This window comes from Phyllopteryx taeniolatus, chromosome 11 (genome assembly GCF_024500385.1).
Source record: "Phyllopteryx taeniolatus isolate TA_2022b chromosome 11, UOR_Ptae_1.2, whole genome shotgun sequence".
NCBI classification, from domain to species: Eukaryota; Metazoa; Chordata; class Actinopteri; order Syngnathiformes; family Syngnathidae; genus Phyllopteryx; species Phyllopteryx taeniolatus.
In genome coordinates, this window is record NC_084512.1 from 20,902,971 (window position 1) to 20,928,507 (window position 25,537).

Consider the following 25,537-nt stretch of genomic DNA (forward strand, 5'->3'; position numbering starts at 1 on the left):
AGTTATAGTATGCATTTATACAGTGAGCTAAGTTTGTAATAGTCAATTTTTTTTGGGTCAAATTCAATACAACACTTTTTTTCCCAATTGGTCAAAATCTCTTAGAGAAATGCAATGAATCGATTCCTGAGTGGTCTTAAAGGTCTTAACAGCCATGCAAGACTAAAAAAATAAGTTGGATAAACTTATACATTACCTCTCATGCGTACTCATGGTTTGCTACTCACAAATTCACCTACTTTTTTTTTTTTTTTTTTCTCTTTTTCTATCCTCAGTGAGTCACTAAAAAACTCAACTGTTTGTATATTTTGTGCACTTTTTGTAATGGCTTAAGATGGCGCCAAAGCCATGGCTTATAGGAAAGTAGTGATTGGCGTGTGGGGAGGAGCAAAGTTCCGTCCTTGATCTTAGCAGAAGTCACAGAAAGTATTTGCTGCATGTACAGTACATGCAGACTTTGGGTGTATTTAAAAAAAAAAAAAAAAAAAAAAAAACACAACTAATCCATCTGTGCATCGGTGCGAAAATAAAATGAATGTTGCATCACAGTACAGACCTCCAATAAATTCGTCCCTGGCTCCACCCTCTCACCATTTTGCGCTTTTCTTTTGTTTGCCGCCCCTCTAACAGCCAAACGACTCTGTTTTTCTCCGACTTGTCACCATGTTGTCGAGCCGCCTTTTGTCAAAGTGATGTCACTTGGGAGATGATGATGAGAAAGGACTGTCTTCCTGTTTTAGTTTGTCTCTGATTGCTCTGCAGTTGTCACTCATCGACATGTCTAAACACTTGCTTTCGTCAAAGAAGCCTCGCTTTGTGGTGAAGCTCTGTCCTCACTGTGAAGCTTTCATCAAAATGGATGTACGCCATGAAAAAAAAATGGATACTGAAACATTTTAGGTACAGTAATTCACTCTGAGGTGTGTTGTTTTGCCCTCGAAGCATTCTGGGACGGTTTCACTCTTTTGTAATTCATGTTTGAACGTAAGGACATCCATCACAGGTTAGTGCTGGAGGGCGTGTGAGGGCCACGCTCATTAGCGCTGTCGTTCATCTCCAATGTTAGGACAACTTTTACCATAGCCCACCATTAGCACTAATTGGAAACCAGTATATCATAGAGGGTAAGATGGGAGAAAAGATAAAAGAGCTTTGGTGAGGTGGAACTTAGTCAAACTCAAACAAAGAGCCTTGCGTACTACTAACTCCACAACGGCCAAATGCGTGTATTCTTAATAGTTGGGGCCTTAACATGTTTTATTCTATTAGCGAACAAGACTTAAATTGTTAGTTATATTGCAGCTTCTCCATTGGAGAACTGCTTCCCAATTAAACTTTCGGATGGTATCAGATGGATGCATTAGTATGTAATGTATTTGTGCTACTGAACCAATGCACTCTGACCCTCTTCAGGCTTTGTTTTGTGAGGAGAAAAAAGTCTGAACATATCATGTTTAGGATTGCAAAGTTCTCTTGTCTCCTAAACTCATGTATAATTTTGGGGAGGCCCCGAAAATTATGCAGCCGGGGCAACCGCCCAGAGCCCCCGTGAAAGGAGGGTTGGATTGGTTGGTGGGTGGCTCTGCTGATTAGATGGATTGATTGATCCGATGCCAGATGTCATGACTGTTTGAGTGAATGGATAGACGGGTGGGGATGGATCAACAGGAATGGATGGCATGGATGACAGTCAGATCCCCAATGTCATCACTGTAAGACTGGATGGATAGACAAGTGAGGGATGGATGAACAATGGAGAAATTGATGGCTGGATAAAGGGCTAAGTGACTGTAAGAACATTGGTGCCGTGCAATTGACGTGGGCCACAGATCGATACCTCAAAAAGATTTGAATCGGATTCTGAAAATGAAAGTTCCACTCCTCCAGTTATGTCAAACAACAAAAGTGATAGTGTCAGCAGTCTAGTGGGATGTATGCCACTGTCATTTCAAAACAAAATCAAATGAAAATACTGTACACCATACTGTTCAATTTAATCAGTAAGAAAATATTTCCAACATATAATTCAGGCCCTTCTCAATAATGTAAGTTTATCCTGAACTTCACGAGACGGGGGAAATGTACCCTGCTTCACATACTTGAGTAATTGTCACTTTTGATGCTGTAAATCATGCGTTTTATTTCCCGACGATAAAGACGGCGCCGGCTTTCATCGTTTCAAAATCTCCAAAGGAAAACAACCTCTGAATCACCCGTTCAGTTGCTCCTTGTGTTCGTCGGCGCTGTTGCTCAGTGACCAGTCCACATATGGCTGTTGTTGTTTGTTGTCTCGTGTCCATCGGCCCGAGAGATGGTGGCTGATGTGTCTGATTTCAACGTGGTGATCGGTCTGTGTTGCAATCTTTTAAAACGTGCCTTCATCGAAAACAGCCTGCCAGATTCTGATTCAGTTTGAATGAAAACCAAATGGTTTGCGGGGAAGCAAGCGAGAAAGAGGGCAACAAAGGGAGTTATTTGTGAGTGACGATGAACTACGATTTTGGAATTCCTCAAACTCTTAAGGAGAACAAAATGGCAGACATACAAATGTTCAAGACATTCAGCAGAACTGATTGTATTAGTTGCCAGAGGCTCTTCTCTTGCAGTGGGTACCGCAATCCTGCATCACCACAATCCTGACATTTTGATTTTAAAAACAAACTTTCCCAAAATGAGATCAGTTGTATTAGGAATAATTCATTCCAAACTTTCATCTTCATAAAACCAATGTTTTAAAGTGGACATATTATGCCATTTTCCCACAAATAAAAACAGTTCCCTGTTGACTGAGAGATAACAAGATAATGTTTTACAGTTACTTGTCCATAAAATAAGGCTAATGCTGCCATAAGCGCAACCAAAACAACGGCAAAGACATCTGCAACTTACCAAAAGGTATTTTCTGACATTAAAAGTGGGCTGAAATGTCCAAATTTGGGCAGTAACAAAACTATACACTGCATGTTAAAGCTGTTGTTTTTCGTAGCCTGTAATGTAAACAAGTCACAACTCACTTTGATTGGCCCGCGAAGCCCAATAGAAGACTTTGTGTCTGGACGTGTGACTTTCTTGTCGTTTGATTGGTGATTTTGCGTCAAGCATTAGTAGACACGGTGGATTGGCGCAACGGCACCCGATGCGGAAGTCGAAAACGAAAGTCTGAAAATAGATCGCGTGCCCAATTATTGATAAATGAAAGTAGCGAGCGGCATGTAGATTATTGTAACAGAGTAAAAGTTTCTTCTTAACATAAATACTCAAGTAGAAGTAAAAAGTATGTTTCATTAAAACTACTCTGACAAGTACAATTTATCCAAAATGTTACTTGAGTAAATGTACCGCGTTCCTACCTACCTCTGCACCTTGTTGCATTTACACTCCTGACACTTTGCACAAGAAAACAATGGGTGTCATAAGTGACATGACGAAATACTGAATATAATATTGTCTTGGTGTTCTTCGCCATTCGATTATGCACAGAGCGACTATACATCGGCCTCAACACCGCAGACTCTGGTGCTGTGTTTGTCTTTAAACATTTACTTTCAAAGGATTAATGCTCGCGGGCGCCTGGGTCCTCGCGCCTAGACAAAAAGGCGACGGCAGGAATTCAAACACACAAGTTCAAACACACGTCAGTGTAGCACTGACACATTTGTAAGACCTCTGTATTTATGTTGTACTTTGCAGCCCCGTTCTCTAGCTATCACGACGAGAGCTGATGAATATGAAAATGGCCTCATGCGACGCGCCTGGCTATGTGGTGGGAATTAAAGCCATGTTTTCCCCTCCAGCTTCAAACCACAGCATCGATCTCAGCTATCATAAGGGGACATATGGGAAAATGACTTTTATTGTTTGTTTACAAATAGTTCGTCTCTGGAGTGCCTTTCCAACCAACTGAAATTAAACAACCAAGTAAATATTTTATCTGCCATATTTTGAAAATGTGTCTGTGAGTGAGCCATTCTGCACTTCCGTCTAACTGTAACGTAACTGTTTTTTAAAAATATTTACATAATAACCACCTTCACACCAGTATCAGCCAGGTTGGGTGAAGATCCAGAGCCACTTTCAACCTTAGAGTTAAATTAGCGGTGGCTTCGGGCAAGCACAATTCGTTTGCTGTCTGAGCACAGAGGGGTGAAACACTCTCTGAGGTAAGCAGAAATGCAGTGAGTCTTGTTGGATGCACAGATTAGCATTTGCAAACAGCTTTTGCTTCTGAGAAGTGACAGCGAAAACCCAGTTGATCCTGTGAAAAGCAAAAATCTGTTAGTAATTGCCGATACTGTAGATACCATTATATAGTGTCAAAGCACTGTCTTATCTAAATGAAGATCCTCAACTCACTTCAACATAGTCTCTTGGTACAAGATGCCACAAGATGGCAACAAAGCACTACTTTTGTCTAAATGAAGCTCCTCAACGTACTTGGTTACATAGTTCTTTGGCACCAAGATGCCAGCAAAGCACTACCTTTGTCTGAATGAAGCTCCGCAAGTCACTTCTACATAGTTCCTTGGCACCAAGATTCCTCATTAAAATTCTAGTTTTATTGTTTTGGCCTGGGCCCAAAAACGTTGACTAATGGAGAATACATTCCCCAAAAATCTCTGAATTTGCAAATGCTGAATCACAAATATGCAGGTCTTCACTGCCCTTAATGCTCGGTGAAGTTATCGATGCGGAGGGGTGTATTTGTGCATGTGTCCACTGCATGCGCCACATGATTCTACACAGTAATGGACACAGCTTAGTGCTTCCTGCATAAGGGAAAATAGAATCCTTCCTGTCCATTTAGGGGCTGGTGTGTACTTCTCAGTTGGTGGGTCGCTTTTTTATATTCAAGACTCTAAGTCCACCTGCCTCGCTCCGGCTTTAGTTGTCTTGGTAACGAAATATGTACAGGTTAATTGCAGGGGTTATGATCCAGACCACCCCTGCAATCCACAAAATGGCGACCACGCAATAGCATGTGTTTTATTTAGAAATCTGGTTATATATTTTAAAGCTTTATGCACAGTACCAGTACAATATGCATGTGAGGGACAGGTATTATTTTTTGTCCATTCGGGGTAACCATCCTCACGTTCTGAAGTACTGTATCTGTGACTGTAACTGAATGTGTGTGACTTTAAAAGGCAGGGCGTGTCCTGTTGAGGGACGTCAGTCAGGGAGTGAGAATGTTGAGGTGGTTGGCTGTTAACTGGTGAACTTGTTAGCCACTCTGCGTGTTCAGTGACTCTATCAGTTGTGACAAATGGCAGGCCTTATGTGAATATGTGCTTATGCTTATTTTGTTACTGTTGTTCAGTAAAGCGATAGTGCACATGTGGCTTTTTCTATCCTTGACCACTGGTGGAGGGATTACAATTCATTCTAACCGTGGTAGGCTATATTAATTTAGCTAACGATGTTTACTTTACCGTAGATCTGCAGTTGTGTAAAATAAGCCAGTTGTGCTTTTCAATAGATGCACTGCATTTTGGCTTCGTTTATTATGTGTGAAATGATCCCAAACTTTGTACATTCTGTCTTTTACTTACTCGTTACTCCTAGAATCAGAATCATCATTATTGGTATGTTAAATGTCTGCTGGTTTTGCTGGTTAAAACAAACAAGGAATTTGTCTCCGGTAGTGGGAGCCACTCTAGTATGACAACAGAAAGCCACTATGGTAAAACATATTTCGGACATAAAAACACAAGTACGAGGAGTCATTGGGCAATGAGGCTACCAATAATGAGGTAATCAACTTCTGGTTTTGCTAAAATTAGCCTATTTCTTTCTTTTGACGAACACATGGCACAGTCATATTATTAAGACAGCTAGGAATGGTTTTAAATTGTAAAAATATTGCATTATATCTCTTATAATTTTATTATAATGATCAATTTTATGATTTATTTGTGCTCTGTGACAAAAAAAATCGTCAAGCCCTTGCCTGGTTTTAACACCCTCTCCTTTCCCCCCTCAGCTGTCCTCAATATGGACAACGCAGTTGTGGATCTGGAGACCCTACAAGCGCTTTATGAGAACGTGAGTATCAAAAGCATCAGTTGTAAACATTTTTTGCACTTTCCCGCCAGTGCAAAGATGCATAAATACACAAAGTTGAGCAACAAAAGCCACACATCAACACATCTAAGCAGTTTTTCCTCCTCCTTTCCATGTAGCTTTTATTTTTAAACTGCAGCTTGCGGCAAACAGTAAGACATACTTGCACATTTCACGCCAACTACATAAATAAACAGGCTGTTATTTTATGACGGAAGGGAACCTGAGAAGGATTTGGTGAGATTGTGATTCATTGCACTTCCAAGCAGGCGTCCGTCAGCTGTTAGCGTTGCTTTTTTTAAATTGTGAAACCACAATTCACACAATAGCAGTCCTTCAGAAGCGAAATACTGAACTTATGCGCAAAAAAAAAAAAATAGTCTGTTGTGTTTCCAGAATCAAGCGTCATGTTTTTCCACTCGACGCCACTCCATCGTGAAGAGATTTTTCACTTCAGATTTGGAGTTTCCTGCCTCCCTATAAAGGGTTGAACTAAAGGACATGGGCATTAAGTACCAAAGCAAAGCGGCGAGCAAGAAACCATGTGATGTTAGGAGTGGGCATGAATTCGGGAGCAATGATTTTACATGGTAAACATGTTTTTGTCACGCTGGACCTGATCGACTTCATTTTGCTCTGGGAGATCGCTCGTCTTCCCTCAAAGTGTCGTTGTCTTTGAGGAGGACACTTCCAAGCGCCTTTGTAATATTTGCACAAAAGCATGTTTCGATGTTCTGACAATAAAACCGTACCTTGTATTCCGTTCAACAGGGGCTCTCTTGCAACCTGTAGAAAACCATTTGGAACCCACACAATAAAGATCTAAAAATGAGCATGTTCCAGTTTTAAGATGCTGTGAAAGCTTTGGAAAGGTGCAGTAAACCACAACTATTCGCAAGGGATGTACACCGAACCCTGCTGCAAAGATTGTATTTAAAAAAAAAAAAAAAAATAAAAATAAAAAAAAAGTTTAGAATTTTATATTTTAAAGCTTGTCTTTAAATTGAGATGCATCACTTCAACATACAGTACACGGTACCTTGAACTAACTACCAAGACACATTTTATTCCATACATATACATACTGTTCGACTCGACTCTCAGGTGCTTCCAAAGTGTAGGCATTTGTCTTGTCCGTAATTGATGTGACAAGCCGAGAATCAGTGCCTTATTTGTTTCCTCTACTTAAAAGCTGTGCTAATCTCAAAACCAAAGTAATTCAATGCTGCCATCTGCTGCCAGCTGTTTGTCATTGCACAAAAATTGTCTGAAAGTGCATTGGCAAATGTGGCTCTCCTTTTTGTTTCCACTTCACTCGAGCAGCACTGTTGCTGAAGCTCGCTCGCAACACAAACAAAAATATTGACCAAGTGACAGCTCATGACTTGAAAAACTTAGAATTTGGGCCATTTGTAAGTAGGGATGTCCCGATACAATCTTCACTTCCGATATGATAAAGACATTGCAGTCTTGAGTATTGGCTGATATTGATATCGATCTGATTGTATCAGATCAACACAAATCATTCAATCATTCATTTTCCGTAACACTTATCCTCACTCGCGGGCAAGCTGGAGCCTAACCCAGGTATCTTCGGGCAAGAGGCAGGGTACACCCTGAACTGGTTGCCAGTCAATCGCAGGGCAGATATAAACAAACAACCATTTGCACTCACATTCACACCTACAGGCAATTTAGAGTCTTCAATTAACCTACCATGCAGGTTTTTTTGTTGTTGTTTTTTTTGTTTTTTGGGCTGTGGGAGGGAATCGGAGTACCTGGAGAAAACCCACACAGACACGGGGAGAACATGCAAACTCCACACAGGTGAGGCTGGATTTGAACCCGGGGCCTCAGAACTGTGAAGCAGATGTACTAACCAGCCTAGCACTAATCATACATACTTTTATTACCCGTACTTATGTAATATGAATGTGAGAAAAGGCTTCAATCAAGTGATATTACTCAGAGAATAATCAGCAGCAGTAAGTATGAACTGACCCATTTATTGTTAACAAATGGGTTGCATAAAGTTTAACCTGAAACATTGCAATCACTAACCAACTACAAGCGACCATCCCCCCCAAGCGCAGAACAATAAAGGACAATCTGATGACTTGAACACCTCCTACTGCAGATTTGAAAAGGACACTTTCACACCCCACACCCACCCAGCAGCACCACTGACCACATCACACCTCTGACTCCCCCTCCTGCATTGACCATCCACGAACAGGAGGTGAAACGCATCTTCAAACTACAAAAGATCAACAAAGCGGCAGGTCCAGACCTTGTGTCCCCATCCACCTCAAAGTCTGCGTAGACCAGATCGCTCCAGTCTTCACACAGATCTTCAAAAGATCTCTGGAACTGTGTGAAGTACCATCCTCTTTCAAACGCTCCACCATCATCCCAGTCCCCAAGAAACCTGCGATCTCGGGTCTGAATGACTACAGGCCTGACATCTGTGGTCATGAAGTCCTTTGAACGCCTCGTGCTGGACCACCTCAAGAGCGTCACAGGTCCCCTACTGGACCCCATGCAGTTTACCTACTGAGCAAACGGGTCTGTAGATGACTCAGTCAACATGGGACTGCACTTCATCCTAGAACACCTTGACGGTGCGGGGATCTACGGCGGGGAACCTGTTCGTGGACTTCAGCTCTGCATTCAACACCATCATTCCTGAACTACTCGCCATCAAGCTTCTCCAGCTCACCGTCTCGCCTGCCATCTGCCGGTGGATTTATAACTTCCTGACGGGTTGGACACAGCAGGTGAGGCTGGGGGACATCATCACATCCACACGCAACATCAGCGCAGGGCCCCCTCAAGGATGCGTTCTCTCTCCGCTACTCTTCTCTCTCTACACAAACAACTGCACCTCAATGCACCCTGCTGTCACCCCTGTTGAAGTTTGCAGACGACACCACAGTCATTGCCTTCATCAAAGACTGTGATGAGTCTGTGTATCGACAGGAAGTGGAGCGTCTGGAGCTGTGGTGCGGCCAACACAACCTGGAGCTGAACATGCTCAAGACTGTAGAGATGATCGTGGACTTCAGGAAGCATCCTTCGCCACAGCTGCCCCTCACGCTGTCCAACTGCCCTGTGTCAATCGTTGAGACCTTTAAGTTCCTGGGAACTACAGTCTGTCAGGAATTGAAGTGGGAGACCAACATCAACGCCATCCTCAAAAAGGCCTAGCAGAGGATCTACTTCCTGCAACTTCTTAGAAAGCACAGCTTGCAACAGGAGCTGTTAAGCAGTTCTCCACAGCGGTTATTGAATCATTCCTGTGATCATTCATTACAGTCTGGTTTGGTGCTGCTACAAAAAAGGGCAAACTCGCACTGCAACAGACAGTCAAGGCTACTGAAAAAATTGTCGGTAAGCCTTTACCAACTCTTGAGGACTTGCACGCTGCCAGAACTAAGACAAGAGCATGCAAAATCCTCTTGGACCCTCCACATCCCGGTCACCACCTCTTCCAGCTCCTTCCCTCAGGTAGACTCTATCGAACAATGCAAACCAAAACCAGCAGACATTCAAACAGCTTCTTCCCTCTTGCCATCAACCACTTAAACAGTTGACTTACAATTGTGTTGTAACATGCTGCCAAATTTGCACATCGTTGTTGAGACACTCCTACTTTATTCTTGCACTTCCTGTAGTATTGTTGTTGATCAATACTGGCCACTCGTGCTTGAGAACTATCTGCCCCATTTGCACAATTGTCACTGTTTGAGATTATCGCACTACTAGTCTCTTTCAACTGCTTAAATTTCTTGAGGCCTCTGCACCATTAGTGCACATTACTGGTAAACTTTCATTGCTCAATGACTCTATGTAGTGCGTTTTTATGTCCTAAAAGTACATTTTGTCATAGTGGCTGTCTATTGTCCTACTAGAGCGGCTCCATCTACCGGAGACAAATTCCTTGTGTGTTTTTAAAGATGATTCTGATGACACTAAACTACAATCTAAAAAATTAAAAATAAATTAGAAAATCCTGAAAAAAATCACCAACAAATCCAATAAAAACAAAAAATATTTTTAAATTGCAAAATAACCACTATATTTAGCTTTAAACATATGCATATTCTACAACTGAATAGAATAGAAGTGATGGCTGGCACGGTGAGCGACTGGTTAGAGCGTCTGCCTCACAGTTCTGAGGACCGGGGTTCAATCCCCGGCCCCGCCTGTGTGGAGTTTGCATGTTTTCCCTGTGCCTCCGTGGGTTTTCTCCGGGCACTCCGGTTTCCTCCCACATCCCAAAAACATGCGTGGTAGGTTAATTGAAAACTCTAAATTGCCCGTAGGTGTGAATGTGAGTGCGAATGGTTGTTTGTTTGTATGTGCCCTGCGATTGGCTGGCAACCAGTGCAGGGGGATGTAGCCCACCTCCTGCCCGATGATAGCTTGGATAGGCTCCAGCACGCCCGCGACCCTAGTGAGGCGAAGCGGCTCAGAAAATGGATGGATGGATGGCTGAATAGAAGTGCTGGAGCCGAGTCTGAAATGGAGTGCTTGTATCTGAGTCCTTCTATTGGAGATTTTAGATGCCGTCTGATAGAATCTAATACTTGTTTTTCTTCTTGGGACTCACCTATTTGTAAGTGAAGTTACCACTGTATTCCAAGTACTTCTTTCCTTTTAAGTCAGGACTTTGGTGTCATCTTGTGGCATCTTAGGCTTTTACATATGGAATGTGGAATATGTGACATTTTCAGGTTCCACAGGTAAATTCATGAATAGCGAACCACAAATTGTGGGTGTTCAGTGTCTCGCTGATGTTGCTCATGGGAACAAGACAAGCTGCTGTTCTGAATCGATGTGTCAAGAATCTCCTCTAACCTCTCAACCACTCACCCCACGATTTGGAAGCCCTCTCGCCCCTTCTCCTCCCCCGCCCATCGTCGCCTTGGGCTGTGTTATTGAGTCGAGGAGCCAAATTGTTTCCCTTTTGTATTGCGAGACTCCATCCTGTCTGTGGGTCTCCAGACCCCTAAACCACAGTTGGCAGCACAGTCAGCCTGTCTTGAGGAATGCGAGGGGGCTTCTAATGGTTACGCCCTTGCTTGCTTCGTGAAAGAAGGCTGCTCTCCCTCACGTTCCTCGGCTCGCACACGAACACGCTCGCAAACAAACTGAATTCAAGCACAGAGATTTTTTTTCTTTCTTTCTGCAGGCGTAGAGTCGCTCAGTCTGCGATCTTGTGGATTATAGTCGCTCCTGTGCTTTGAACAATAAGCCATTAAAAGGGGGTCGCAGTGATAGTGGGACACAGCTCCCTCCCTTGCAATATCACAAGCCGTAATCTGGGCCCAGACTGGCTGTCTGAAGCTCAGACTGCTGACGGTAGCTAAATGTCACGCAGGTCAGTCAGAACCACGGCCCCTCTTGTACAATCTTTTCATGATTGTCTGTCTCTTTATTTTCCTCATAGCGTGTGGCTTCTGAAGTCTTTATATGTTTATTACATTATACCCTCGCTCATTTGGAAAGTATTCTTTGCACTTCAGTGCACGGAGACTCTCATAAAGAGGAAACTGAGTGACATAAATGAGAGAATTAGCCATAGTCTGCTCCCTTTGCCCAGAACTAGAAAAGCGGATAATAAATACCATTTGACGAGGTACTGCTTGAAATCTGGCATCACGAATATCATCCTGCATTCCTTTGCATTTAATTTCCACATGGGACTGTATTCCCATGCTAACAACCGTTCCAACATGCCCTTGCAATTCAAAGATCACACGCTAATGCCTACTTGTCCCTAATTACGCCAAACACTGCTGGGCTGTGCTGCCACCCTTTGAAACGGATCTGCTTTGTGTTAAATATATTTACACTTGAAAACGTCTCGAGAGGAGGGCAAAAGAGAGCTCGCCCTCGCCCGAAGAAGGCAGCGGTGTGCAGAATACTAATCGGACCCTCTGCGCGTTTGATGCTCACGTTTGATGTCTACCGAGGATCCACGCGAAGGCCGGACTGCTCCCGGGCTCTATGGACAACTGGGGGAGCAGCACGTTTACATTTGTCCAGCTTCATCATAAAAATCAACAACTGTTATGGCAGAACTGTGGAATTGGCAGGATAAAGCATTTATTGTGTTCTTAACATATTTCACTTGTGCTTGGAATATTCAACTTCACTTGATATGGACAAGGGCTGGGAAAAAACATTGCCATACAGTGTTCGCCCCCATGTTTTTTTGGGATCTTTATTATCTTTTTTTTTTTTTTTTTTTTTTTTACAATATATATACCCACTGTAAGACCCCCCACATGTGGGGAAAGGAGAGCTTCAGTCACTGTGACACATTTTGGCCGCAGAGTGGACGGCAGGAGAACGTAACAATATATGAAGAAGCTCCTGTTGGCCACAGCTCACACCCATACACTCACGGATGGGACACACTCTCCACCAGACCCCGCCTCTTAAAGGCACATGAATGTAGACACAATACAATAGTAGAGTATGTCGACGAGTCAACCGTGACAGTTTCTGAGTTCCAGCAAAAGTTGTAAACCCTCAGTGCCAATGATTTAGTCTACTTTAATTTTGCATCCCTTTTTGTTTGACGAAATTTACAGTTAAATGAAGCTTTTTTTCCGTCAATTAGAGAGCCCAAAACGATGAGTTGGAGAGCATCAAGAAACACATAAAGTCGGCGCAAGACAAGGAGAACGCAAAGCCACTGGATAAGCCCGAGCAGTAAGTCTACAGTGCGCTACTAGCTACTTGGAGTCGTCTCAGTGGATGAAAGTGAACATCCTTCATCCTTTCGTCAGGTTTCTGTTGCAGTTATCTGAGATCCCCAACTTCTCTGAAAGGGTTTTCTGCATCCTTTTCCAGTCCACTTTTTCTGAATGCATTACCTCAATTGCCCGTAAAATGGAAATCCTTCAAAAAACATGCAAGGTGAGCCACCATAATCTTGATCATTTTTAATTATTAGCATGAGCCTCCCTAATTTGTATATGGGTGTGTTTGCGTGTGTGTGGTCAGTCTCTTCAGAGTGGCAAGTGTGTATTGCAGGTTCTAAGCCTGATTCTGGCTTTCGGGAACTTCATGAATGGAGGTAATCGCACCCGGGGGCAGGCTGATGGCTTCACCTTGGACATTTTGCCCAAGCTCAAGGATGTAAAGAGCAGCGTAAGTGCTTAGAAGAAAATGCTCAGGGAAAGTTTTCATGGTACGGTGGAACCTCCAAAATGAAACGACAACCCAAAAGTTGTACTATTTGGAGTTCAGACTAATTTCTCTGGGAAAAAATATACATCAAAAGTCAACATTGCATTATCTTTGGCTTTTTGCTACCTTTTTATTTATTATTTTTTTTTTTTTGTAAAGCCACCCTGAAATATTACCAATGATGGCTATAGTATGATGTAACCATAGAAACGGAAATGAAACCTACCGTGACATAGTATCTGGTTGCTTAGTAGAACATGAGCAATACAATAATTCAATATCAATTAGATACACACATTAATTTTACAACCAGATGCTACACAGCAAGTAGCTGAACGAACAATGCTAATGATTAGCACAAACATTATGAAGCCTGACAGCAAGATGTCTCCTGTTCCCTTTCTATTACATATGTCAGTTGACATCAAATGGTGAGTAGCTTTACTTTATTTTAGTTTTAGATTGATTAACTCCGTGTTAACTTTTTAAACTTTAAAATGTTACTTTGGATGTGCATATGTTTTGTGATGGAGACAGTTTGCGCCTGGAATAATTGAATTCACTTGACATTTCCTATGGAACAAAATGAGAAGAACGGATTGTGTTCAAGTTTAAAGGTTCCGCTATATATAAAAATAGTAGAGAGAGAGAGAGAGAGAGTAATCGGAAAGTCTTGACCTCCAGTGACTCCACAGACCTGGGATTAGAGTCCAGTCTTGGAACCTCTGGTCCGCATGAGCTGCAGAGCTTTGTGTTTACTCTTCTTGCTCAATATCACACTGGTCCCAGTCTGCCCTTGGCACCGCCATATAAGGCCATGATGCTTTGCGCAGTACTGGAGGTGGACCAAGCGTTACATCCATAAAGAACATCCCACTGTGAATTATGACAACCAGCCAAGCGTGTTGTTACATTGTTCCCCTAATGTCATGATTGATGCTCCCCTTCTAAGGGTGCTGTTTCTATTTTGGTGTACCCACGCACAAATTGAAACGTCCTGCTCCGAGATGATTAGATTAATAAATAAAGGGATTTAGGTTTATTTATTTAGGTCTTTTCCTTTCTTTCAGGATAACTCCCAGAGTCTTTTGTCCTACGTTGTTGCTTACTATCTGAGGCACTTTGATGAGGTATGTTTTCATTTCTGTTTATTTGAATCACTTTTCCGTTCGGGTCCGATTCCCTCAGAAATCCTTCCAGAGCCCTCTTTTCATCTCCTCTCTCGCCAGAGGATACAATGACTTATCCTTTATCAAATTATTTATTTTTCTTTTCCGTATATACGGCAGACTGAGAAATCTCTCTCCTCCTCTTCTGGCAGGCTTGTGATTTTCTGTCTGTGTTTCACTCTTCATCTCTCGGCCTGGGTTCGTTCAAACTGGTCGTCCGTTCACTGGCAAGGCATCTAACGAGGCTGGTGTAAATAATTAGTTTTCGCCAGATGAGATGAACTCAGCCCAGAGTGCTGCCTGCCAAAATCAACCTACATTACATGCTTGCAGCACTCATAATGGCCTTGGAGTGACAGTGATGGAGAGGATTGTGATGCTTTTTTTCCTATGTGCCCTCCTTAAATGGTTCTAAATGTGTTGTAAAATCAAACATATCTTTTCAGGATTGTTTGCTTTGTTCATAAGTACACAAGGGTCATTGAAGACATTTGTATCAATCTGGCTCAGTGTTTGTAATGTATACCAGAGAGGCCTTCCCCAAGTCAAGAGGCACTAGGTGTTTCTCTGCATGAATGTGTGTGTTGTGCTTCTGCAGAATGCTGGAAGAGAGACGTGTGCCTACCCTCTACCTGAGCCACATGACCTTTTCCAGGCATCCCAGATGAAGTTTGAGGACTTTCAAAAAGATCTACGCAAGCTGCGGAGAGACCTGACCGGTAAGGTCACCCAACTGCTAGCCGACGAACTACTGAACAGCCTGGACATACGCTTGCTGCCTGCATTTTCCCCAGCTGCTTAACTTGACCCTGAGGTGTTATTTGTTTATGGGCAACGCGTGAGGAAACATGTGGAGCCATGAATTATGCACGAGGACTTTAACATAACTTCTCGGTCGGGAACGGAAACTAATTTTCTCAAAAGCCGAGCATGCTACGGCCGAGGTCAGATTGGCGGAGGTGTGTCAACTGCGAGATAACATCTGGTTGTTGTCGAGACAACAAGCAGAAACAGATGTGGATGGTGCAGGATGAGACCCCGATGGGTTCAGCAGAGCTGCTCATGAAATTGAGATCAGCGTACATGATGGGGGTGCTCATTTTACTTTCACCCAGTGTAAACCTGTGAATAAATTAGTTGAAAATGTAAGATTTAAGCATTTTGTTCATAGTGTCGTGTTGCAACACCCACCACAAAAACAGCAGACCGACTATACAGAAACTATGATACAACACTTTTCATGGTTGCTGTACATTGGTGTGACATAGGACTACATTCTGTCATATTGAGACATGTTTCTCTCATGTAGCTAAACCAAAATAACCATAACCAAAATATTAGAAAAGACGCAGGCCCACTGGTGGTATAGTGGGTCACATAGCTGACATAGCCTAAAAATACATTATACTTATCATCTGAGACCCAAAAATCTTTAGTATGCAAGAACAACATCATGTCATGGTTATGGTACATTGTCGTGATATAGGCCTACATTGCATCATACTGAGACATGTTCCATGTAGCGAAATCAAAATATTGGAAACGCCACAGGGCCATTGGTAGGTTTGTGGTACACATAGCGCGCATAGTCTGAAAACACATGGTGCTTTTCATCGGAATACTCTATAGCAATAACATTGCGTAATACCGAGAAACGCTTCTCTCGTGTAGCTAAACAAAAATATTTGAAGAGCCCCACGGCCATTTGTAGTATAGTGGTTCACTTAGCTGACTTTCATGCAGCTGGTGTCTGCTCAATTCCCACTCAGTACCCCACCCACGATCACCCTGTGAATGTTTATGCCCCGGTGCCCTAATTTCTAATACCTGAAAACCAGTATAGAAATTTGATGGATGTATAATCCGGGATTTTGATTGACCTCCGACAAGGGAAGGTTAGGGATGCAGAAATCTTACATCATCATAATCAAGGCAAGCAGAAAACAAATGCAGTACAAATGTACTGTACAGTGTCTGTCAGCCATTTTTTTTATGTTGAACACATGAAGCTGGATCTTGTTAGTTCTAAGTGGCATATTTCCAACTTCCTAGCAGTCTCACAGCGCCAGAATCCTCAAAAGTGGTTACAAAACATCCAATTGTATTTTTCTGATGTCATACCTTTACTGCTCACTGCAGAAGCCCATTTTTAATTTTATCTGGGAATGTCTATAATATGTTGTGATGTCTTATACACCTATAGCTCTGAATTCATTTTGTCGTTGGCAACAGCATCTCTCCTCACGTCTGAGGCAGTCGTCATTTCTGGTTACAAAAGATACCTCGATCTGGTTAGATATTCCATCATGAAACGTGGAAAACTAGATCAAGATCTCTGGAAGAAAGTGAGCTGCTTGGCCTGTGCTTTGACAAGGAAGTGAAGAACTAATGAATGAGGCTGTTGGGAAATGGGTCATGAACACTGAGCAGCACTTTCCAAGTACTGACATGTCCAGGGGCAGTTATAAATATATTTTTGTGCAAATATTGTGTGAGTTTGTCTCTCTTCGTCAAGTCCCCAAACAAGGTCTGGTCTCAGGGATGTTTTATTCATCTTTGCTGCTAAACCATTTAACTTGTGCAATCCACGTTGCCCGATAATGTTTATTCAACATTGTAATTTGCAAGTCGTGAACATTTAATCACTCTTGCCAGGGGTTGGTGGGTGTACAGGGGCGGGGGGTGGACTTGTGTCCATTACCCCCTCTGGACAACGTTGCCGCAAACTGCGGCACATAAAAACGTCATCACCTGCTCTACAGGACCTGCAGAGCTCTTCCTGACCTAGTGTCCGCTGAGTTCTCTAACAGACGTGAACTTCCCAAATGAGAGGCTGGGGTGTTAGCGATAAGCGCTTAAATAGCCTCAGTGCAGCGGACGCGAGCATGGAAGAAGTCATTGTGTCCCACTAGGAAAGGCGACATGGTTTCTGAATTTCATACACAAACACAAAAAAAACGTGTACAAGGTTAGCTTTACTAACCTTGTGAACTGAGTAATTAAAAATGTGTGATTAGCTAGTGATAACAACTGAAAAAAATACACCCTGTATATGTTGGTTTTTTTCAGATGGCAAATTTCTGAACGCCAGAAGCGGGTGGTTTATAGGCTTAAACAAAGCATTTGCCACCAATCATTCTTGGAGCCAACATCAAACACTTCCTTGCCTTGGATGGAGGAATATCTTGTCCCTGTTTTCTCACCTTATATAAGACCCCAACTTCTCAATCAAAATCTCAGCAATGGTTGACTTGTGTCATCATCCACAGATATTGAAAAGAACAAACCTATTTTGACCAAATAAGGAGTCGAAAGTACAACATATTAGGGCTGTCAGGATCTAATCTTTTTATTCTTATGTCTGTATCTTGTCTATTATCCTATAAATATTTCCTTGAGTACTTGACAAATTGCCGCCCGCCCATCCCCCCAAAAAATCTTTTTTTATTTATTTTATTATTTTTTTTACCACGAACGTGCATTTTATTCTAATTTCTGAGGGCTGGAGTTATATCCTTAAACTGCATATGTTGGTACTGAGTGTATGGTATAAACTCTTTAGAATGTGAGGAAACAAAAGCAGTCTTTGCTAAATGGTTAGCATTCCCGATTAGCTTTAGCGTGCAAGCGAGTACCCTTTTAGGTAAAAAAAAAACAAAAACAAAAAAGAAAAACGCTAACTGCCATTCAGCCCACTCATACATCATGTAATATGTGCATTACACATCTAATAGTGTCTTAAAAGGAACTTCCAGATGTACATCTGTCTTTTTTTACAAAGTTTATCAGTGGCCCAACACTGCGTCCGTCAGTAATAAATGTCAATGTGAAACATTGCTTCCGGCGGCGCAAACATGGTTCCAGGCCAAACTTCTTTTTTTATTTTTTTTTTATTTTTGGTCCCGGTGAAGCTTAGAGGCAGATATTCTGCATTGACCTACAGTATTTTTTTTCAAGCTGACTTAGCAGAGTTATTTGATTTCCCCCCCACCTCCCCCAGCCCTACAACATGTATTGTTTCAAATGTGGGGAGTAAAGGTAAAAAGTTCTCAGAATAAAAAATAAAAATAAATAACTCAAATATACACATACCTGAAAAATCTACTTTAGTACAGTGGAATTTTTTTTTAAATAATTCTACTTCGCACCACTGCATTCAGGGTCATAAAGTCTATACTTGCAAGCAACCCGGAGTATAACCTGTGAAGACATGTGCTCCACCACTGCGTATCCTCACATGGTGATCACATCCTTTTCTTTCAGCGTGCTCCAGAGAGACAGAAAACGTATGCAAGGTGTCCTCAGAAGACAACGTCCAGCCCTTCAAGGACAAGATGGATGCGTTTGTTAGCCAAGGTGAGTTATTCTCACTTTGTCGCATTTTGGAAATGCATCCACAGCCAGAATGTTGAATAAATGTATACGAATGCAGGCAGGACAAAGGATACAGTAAATACGCTGGTGAAAATAGTCCATTACTAAGTGTACTTTAGGGGGGGGGGGAAGCTATTTTAAGCTCAAACATTGTGCACATTACAGTTTTTTTATTTTGGATAAGATGCACATTGTGCTTGAAACACTACTCTCCCCCCCCCCCCTTCTTATTCAAATGCATATGCTAATATTTACATTATTTATCTCGGACAAAGGCAGCACGGTGTCATAGTGGTTAGCACATCTGTCTCATAGTGATGTGGTTATGGGTATGAATCTCTCTGCTTATGTGGGTTTTCTTCGGGAATGCCGACTTCCTCCAACTCATTCCAAAAACATGAATCTTAGATTTAATGATGTCTCTATATTGTCCAAAGATGCGAGTGTGAATGGTCTGTCTCTATATATGCCCGGCGATTGGTTTGGCAACCAGTCCAGGGTGTTCCCTGCTTCTTCCTCAAAGTCAGCTAGGATAGGCTCAGCTTACCGTAATGAGGATAAGCGCTACAGAAAATGGATGGCTAGATATCGGAGTGACAAAATATTTGAAACACTTCAGTAAGATGCAGTTACAACTGCAAATTGAAAACAAGAAAAAAGAACCCTGGCACCTTGTTGAACTCTTCTCCGTCTATTTCTACTCTGATCTAAATTAAATACAACCTTCTCAATGAGATGTTTATCAAAAGAGCAGTTGAAAAGATAAGGAATTGTGAATTGAATTGTGCACTTCCTCTTCCACTGTTGTCGTTTCAGAATTATATTACCCAACGACAACTTTGTACAAAAGTACTTTAATGTATGCTTTTTCACGCTACTAACGTGCAACTTCTTTTTAAAGATGTGGATATATTAACCAATGGAATCCAGCTTCCAAAAAAAGGCTCGTAGACTTGGTGTCACATTTCAGATGTCAACAGCCCCACTGACTAGTGATTTTCCATTCCCATGGTTGCACATGGTTTTGCTTCAATAAATGTTCAAATGACCCAGTATCTCATAGAGAAATCAAAGATTAGAGGAAAAGTCTTTAAAACTGAAAACAGATTTTTTTTTTTTTTTTTTTTTTTTTTTTATAAATATTTTTTTGTCAGACCTTTCCCCATGTCACTCCAAGCCTGCCATCAGATGTGTTGTCAGCTTGACAAAAAACAACCAGAGTGTTCAATAAATGTTCTAATGACCCAGTATCTCATAGAGAAATCAAAGATTAGAGGAAAAGTCTAAAAAGTGAAAACAGATTTTTTCATTTTTCTAATTTTCACCCTACCTCCCCCATGTAACACCAAGCCCGCCACATCAAATGTGTTGTCAGCCTGACAAAAACAACCAGAATCTACTGAACGTAAACTATTAACTGGTGCATGCACTGTATTTTATGTACCATAAGAGTACAGTGCATTTTTAGGTTTAAAAGTATTCATATTATTCTAAACAAACCAAAAATGTGAACATGATACTCTGAGACGTCACAGTTCATCGTCAGATCAACACGATCTTTATCAAGTTGATAACTTCTGAAATTTGCAACCAAAGCTGAATAGCCAATTCTTTTGAGGTTCATCCCTAAAACAAATAGATGTTAAACTGATCACCCAGAGACAGAAAGCAGTACAGTCGAGTAAATATTTGTCCCCTAATGTACAATGTACGCTGTTCCCCAGATGGATATGTATTGGATTCCAATATGAACATCTTCCATGGGCAAAACAAAAACAAAAATCATACTGTATAAAGATATTTACGCGTAAAAGTCAAATGTAAATACACAAAGTACTAAATGAACTTAATCATTAGCTGTGTATCCTACATTTATTTATTTATTTTTATAGGCGGTCACTTTTTGTATTCACACTCTGTGCTCCGATTCTACAAGTAGCCATTTGCCGTGTGTCAACCCCATAACTCCACTTCCGATTGTCATGGTAATGAAAGCTCTACATGGCATTGACCATGAAGTAGAGGGGGCGGGGTGAGCAGTGGCTCATTTGCATGAGACAGGATCGCCTACTCGAAAATCTTCAATCCAGGAGGAGGTTTAAAAAACAAAATCAGTGTGCTATAATTCTTTATCACTGGGCTTTTTATTTCGACTTTTAAGGCCCAATGAAGCATTTACATGCTGTGTTCAAATATTCTGAAGAGCTTTTATGGCCCTGAAAGATGGCTGCGATACATCCTGCAAAAAAACAAGCAAACAAAAAAAACTCTAAAAGAAAATTGAAGGAGCCTCGACTAGGGACAGCCATAACTATAACACTGACATCATATGCTTTTAAATAGGGAGTCAAGAGAATTGTGAAACATCTATTGTGTCCCTTCTGGTCCACAGTTGTGTGCAACAGCAGCAAAACATTGTACTCCATTGCTCTCTGAGTGTTTTTACATAACAATAAATGTATTTGCCTCTTGTTGGCTCTGACCCAGGCTTCATTTAACTGACTGTGACCAATCTCTGTGAAGGAACACGCCACAGGGTTCGCACCGACTGCTTTTGTATTCAAATGAGGATGTATAATACAGAGCATATGTGGCACTCATGCTCGCTGTCCATTTTTCTAAAGAAAGTCTGCAGATGAAAGCTCCTGGCGCCCCTGCCCCATTACTCTCCACCTCCTTGCTTCCCTCCGTCCCCTCTCTCGTATGCTCCCTTTCTTCGCTGTGGAGAGAAATATGGGAGCTCCTGCTTTGATTCACATGACAAGGTTTTTCCTCTGAGAGACGATTGCGAGCGTGGAAGTTTCACTCGCATGGCTCCAGACAGGATTCTTGGGGTTCCGCCACTGAGGCGGTAGAAAGAAGGGGGGGAAAAAAAACTAAAAACAAAACATGTAAAGAGCCAAATGTCTTATTTTTTTGTTATTTCGCTAATCTCCAAAAGGCCCGGGGGTTAAACTGTTTCTGGCTCCACAGTTTTAAGCCGCCTTTTTCTGACCATGAAACTAACCACAGAATAACAGTGGGAGCGGACATGTTGGAAGTCCGCTGTTTGGTCTCGCTCCATTTTCGCCGCTCGCTTCACAAACTCTCTCTCTCGGCTCTTTGATGCTCTGTTTTTGGGTCTTGTTGGATCTGTTTCTGATGGACATCCAGATTACGAGAGGATAGGATTGCATCCATTCTCTCCAATTCTTTCAAAAACATTTGTAAAACATTTTTGATGTTTAGCCCACCATATTATTACTAAGCTAAACTACCGTGTTGTATTACTATTATTATCACCACTGTCCAATAGAAAAGCATGTATTTCAATAGTTTGTCAGTTTAACTATGTCTAAGACACTAAGAAAAATGTTGTAGTTGTTTTCCGCGTGATAGTAAAATCCCCAATTTTGGAGATGCATGCTTTGCAATGGACAGACAGTAAAAAAAAAAAAAATATCCATTCATTTTCAATAGCACTTGTCCTCATTAGTATTGCAGCTGTGCCTTTCCCAGTTGACTTTGGGTGACAGGCGAGATACACACTGGATATGTCGCCACACAGTCACAGGGCATATACTGTCCAAATAACCATTCACAGTACACCAATTGACCTGATAGTCTTCAATTAAATCCAATGCATGCATGTTTTTGGAGTACCCGGGAAAAACTCTGGCAAGCACACGGAGAACATTCAAACGACACGATGGAAGGTCAGATTTGAGATTCAAACCCCAAACCTCGGAAATGTGAGACAGACGTGCTAACCACTAGTACACCGTGCTGCCCAGATATGGGTTCCCGTTTGCTAAAATAAACTAAAACAAAGAAGGAATGGACATGGTCGAACGCCTTCTGCAAGTTCACAAAATGCATGTAGACTGGTTGGGCGAACTCCCATGCACCCTCGAGGACCCTGCCGAGGGTGTGGAGCTGGTCCACTGTTCCACGGCCAGGACGAAAACCACATTGCATCTTCTGAATCTGAGATTCGACTTCCTGACAGACCCTCCTCTCCAGCACCCCTGAATAGACCTTACCAGGGAGGCTGAGGAGGGTGGAAGAAGGAATGTCCATCATACCCTTGCAATTATATTTTCCAAAGTCATAAATGAAATATATAACTAATCTGCACTTATACATTTAATGATATGCTATGCAATTTAACGTGTATGCATTGTACTGCAAGACCGTATACATATATATGGTGCACACCGCCTTTCGCTTAAATAAACTGGTCCAATCAACCACGCTATATAAAATGGATGGATGGAAATTTGTAATGTGATCTCCAGTCTGTAGTGAACACAATGCTCCACTAATCCACATCGGACTTCAAGGGATTATTTTTCCTTGTTAGAGCAGGAAACCTGTTTAGTTTTTCACCATTGCTTTTTAACGCTCCAGTTTTTTAACTACAAACCTTTAGGGAGTACTTTTTTTCATCAAATAAAGAACCCAACTGATATCGCATGAACATTACATCTCTCATTAATGTTCACATGTTACTACTAAAATACTTTTTCTCAAGGAACAAAGCAACTTCCAGATATCAAACCCCATTATTATTTACAGATTTATCATAATATATTGATGAGCTGTCATCCCATTGGAATGGAACTGGGGGCTGATGGGTGATTTAGCACTGTGGAATTGCATCGGTCCCAGTGGGTTTCTCCGTGATCTTTAGATGCTGCTCTGGCTTCAATTACACATCGCAACCAGATATTCCCGGGATAAGAGCTCAACATATATTTGCGCCAGGAAAGATTATCGGTTCTATCTGCTGTCATGTCTGCCTCGCGAAAAGAATCCATGAGGAGACTCGACTTTAGGACATGTCTGATCATTGACAGTTTAATGCAGCTTTAGCATATATTTATTGACCTTGAGAGGGCTGCGAAGATGTCTGGCTCCCTCTTTGACAATTACACGGCAGCACCATTGACGGTACGGACCAAGGGGGAAAAACATACCACTGGATCGAATCCACTGTTGCCCTTTTTCTATTTGCAAACGGGCAGCCTGCGGATCAGAAATCAGATGAGTTAACCTACATCGAGCCAGGCTGTCACACTTCGCCGTTCCAAGTGACCCTGATGGCCGCTGAGATTAGCGCTCTGTAGCCTGCTTGAAATTTCAACTAATGCTCCGGTCCCTAACTTTTTTCGCACCACAGGCCGGTTTCACGTAAAGACGTACAGTATTTTGAAGGACAAGCAAAGAAAGAGAGGAAGAAAAAAAAAAAAAGCTTCAAAATACAACTTACCAGCTCTGCACTTGGTTCTCTTCAATGAGCTGGTCCCATTTGGGGGTAATGGGAGATAATCACCCTTGACGTGTTACTTTTGTCCTGTCTAATCTGTAATCTTGTATTGGTCGCCATCACTGCAGGAAATTCCACTTCACAAAGTTGTTGGAAATGGAAGCAAGGTATGCAATGTTTTTTGGGTAGTTTTGAAGGCTTCATTGCCTAATTTGCGAGCCTGTTGCCACATATTACAAAGAGCGGGCTTGCTGCGATAAATTTTTTTTTGTTGTAAATTGTCTCATCGCTGCTCCAGTGGAAAATAAATTGAGCAATTAATGTACTGTAATGCCCTTGCATATGTGGTCAAAGAGAGCCACAGTGTCCAATGCATTTTCAGCCATTTATTGACAAACCGTCAAACACAAATACAAAATGAGAACATTCGCAAGTAGCTGCTGTAGGCCACAACTCACACCCAGTTGCTCACACTGAACTACCCGGCCATCCGGACTTTAGCTCATGACATAAATTCCTTAGGTCACAACCCTTTTAAGGCATACATCCAGCACACGAATACTACAGTACGTACAGTAATTACATCATATAAAAACAGTTCATTTATTTGTATTCTCTTTTGTTGTTTTTATACAAGTGTGCTATTTTTTATTTAATAAAATAAAAGAAAAAACACTGGGACAGATTCATGGTTTGACTTGTGTACAGAGGCACAGGTGGATGCACCTGATTTTCAAAATAAAAGACACCAATGATCATCCATTCATTTTCAATACCAGGGTCGCGGGTGAGCTGGAGCCTATCTGAGCTGACTGGGTTAGAGGTGGGATACACCCTGGGCTGGCTGCCACCCAATTGCAGGGCAGAGAGGCAGCGGATACAGGGGGGGCACTGGGAGCACCTAAACATACACACACACAAACCTTTTGCCTTGCGTTTGATGTGTCCCTTTGCTCTTGTTTTTTTTATCAGAATCAGAATCATCTTTATTTGCCAAGTATGTCCAAAACACACAAGGAATTTGTCTCCGGTAGTTGGAGCCGCTCTAGTACAACAGACAGTCAATTTACAGAACACTTTGGAGACAGACACATTGACAAAAAACAATTGTGCAAAAAGATTTATGTTTTCACACCCCTAATTAATTGTACTGGCTGGTGCCTATCTGAGCATACAGTATATTGCTCATCAGTAGCATAATTACATGTAGCAACCCATCAAAGAGTAACTTGAACAACAGTATGCATTTGATCATGGTTGCCCTCTTTGTTGGAAATGCTCCCTGAGCACTGTGCCCCCCACCTCCACAAATTGTTCCGCCGCTTGTGGAAGCGCTCTTATAGACAAGCCACCATTCACACTCACATTTACACCTAAGGACAATTTAGTCCTAAATGAACCTAAGAAGTGTGTTTATGGAACTTGAGAGGAAGCCCAAGTACTTGGAGAAAATCAACGGAAGCACAGGGAGAAAATGTAAAGT

The 25,537-nt window shown here is 41.9% G+C and overlaps 1 protein-coding gene across 2 annotated transcripts in view; it reads left to right on the plus strand.

The window, feature by feature from the left end:
* The window catches only part of fmn2a (formin 2a), a 50,226-nt gene that overhangs the window by 17,587 nt on the left and 7,102 nt on the right, over positions 1 to 25,537 (plus strand). For both annotated transcript variants that reach the window (XM_061791087.1, XM_061791086.1), the window contains exons 8-14: positions 5,981 to 6,042; positions 12,692 to 12,783; positions 12,861 to 12,990; positions 13,078 to 13,224; positions 14,334 to 14,393; positions 15,031 to 15,151; positions 18,696 to 18,788. In XM_061791087.1, coding sequence (XP_061647071.1) covers positions 5,981 to 6,042; positions 12,692 to 12,783; positions 12,861 to 12,990; positions 13,078 to 13,224; positions 14,334 to 14,393; positions 15,031 to 15,151; positions 18,696 to 18,788 — 705 coding nt within the window. The remainder of the gene's footprint in view (positions 1 to 5,980; positions 6,043 to 12,691; positions 12,784 to 12,860; positions 12,991 to 13,077; positions 13,225 to 14,333; positions 14,394 to 15,030; positions 15,152 to 18,695; positions 18,789 to 25,537) is intronic.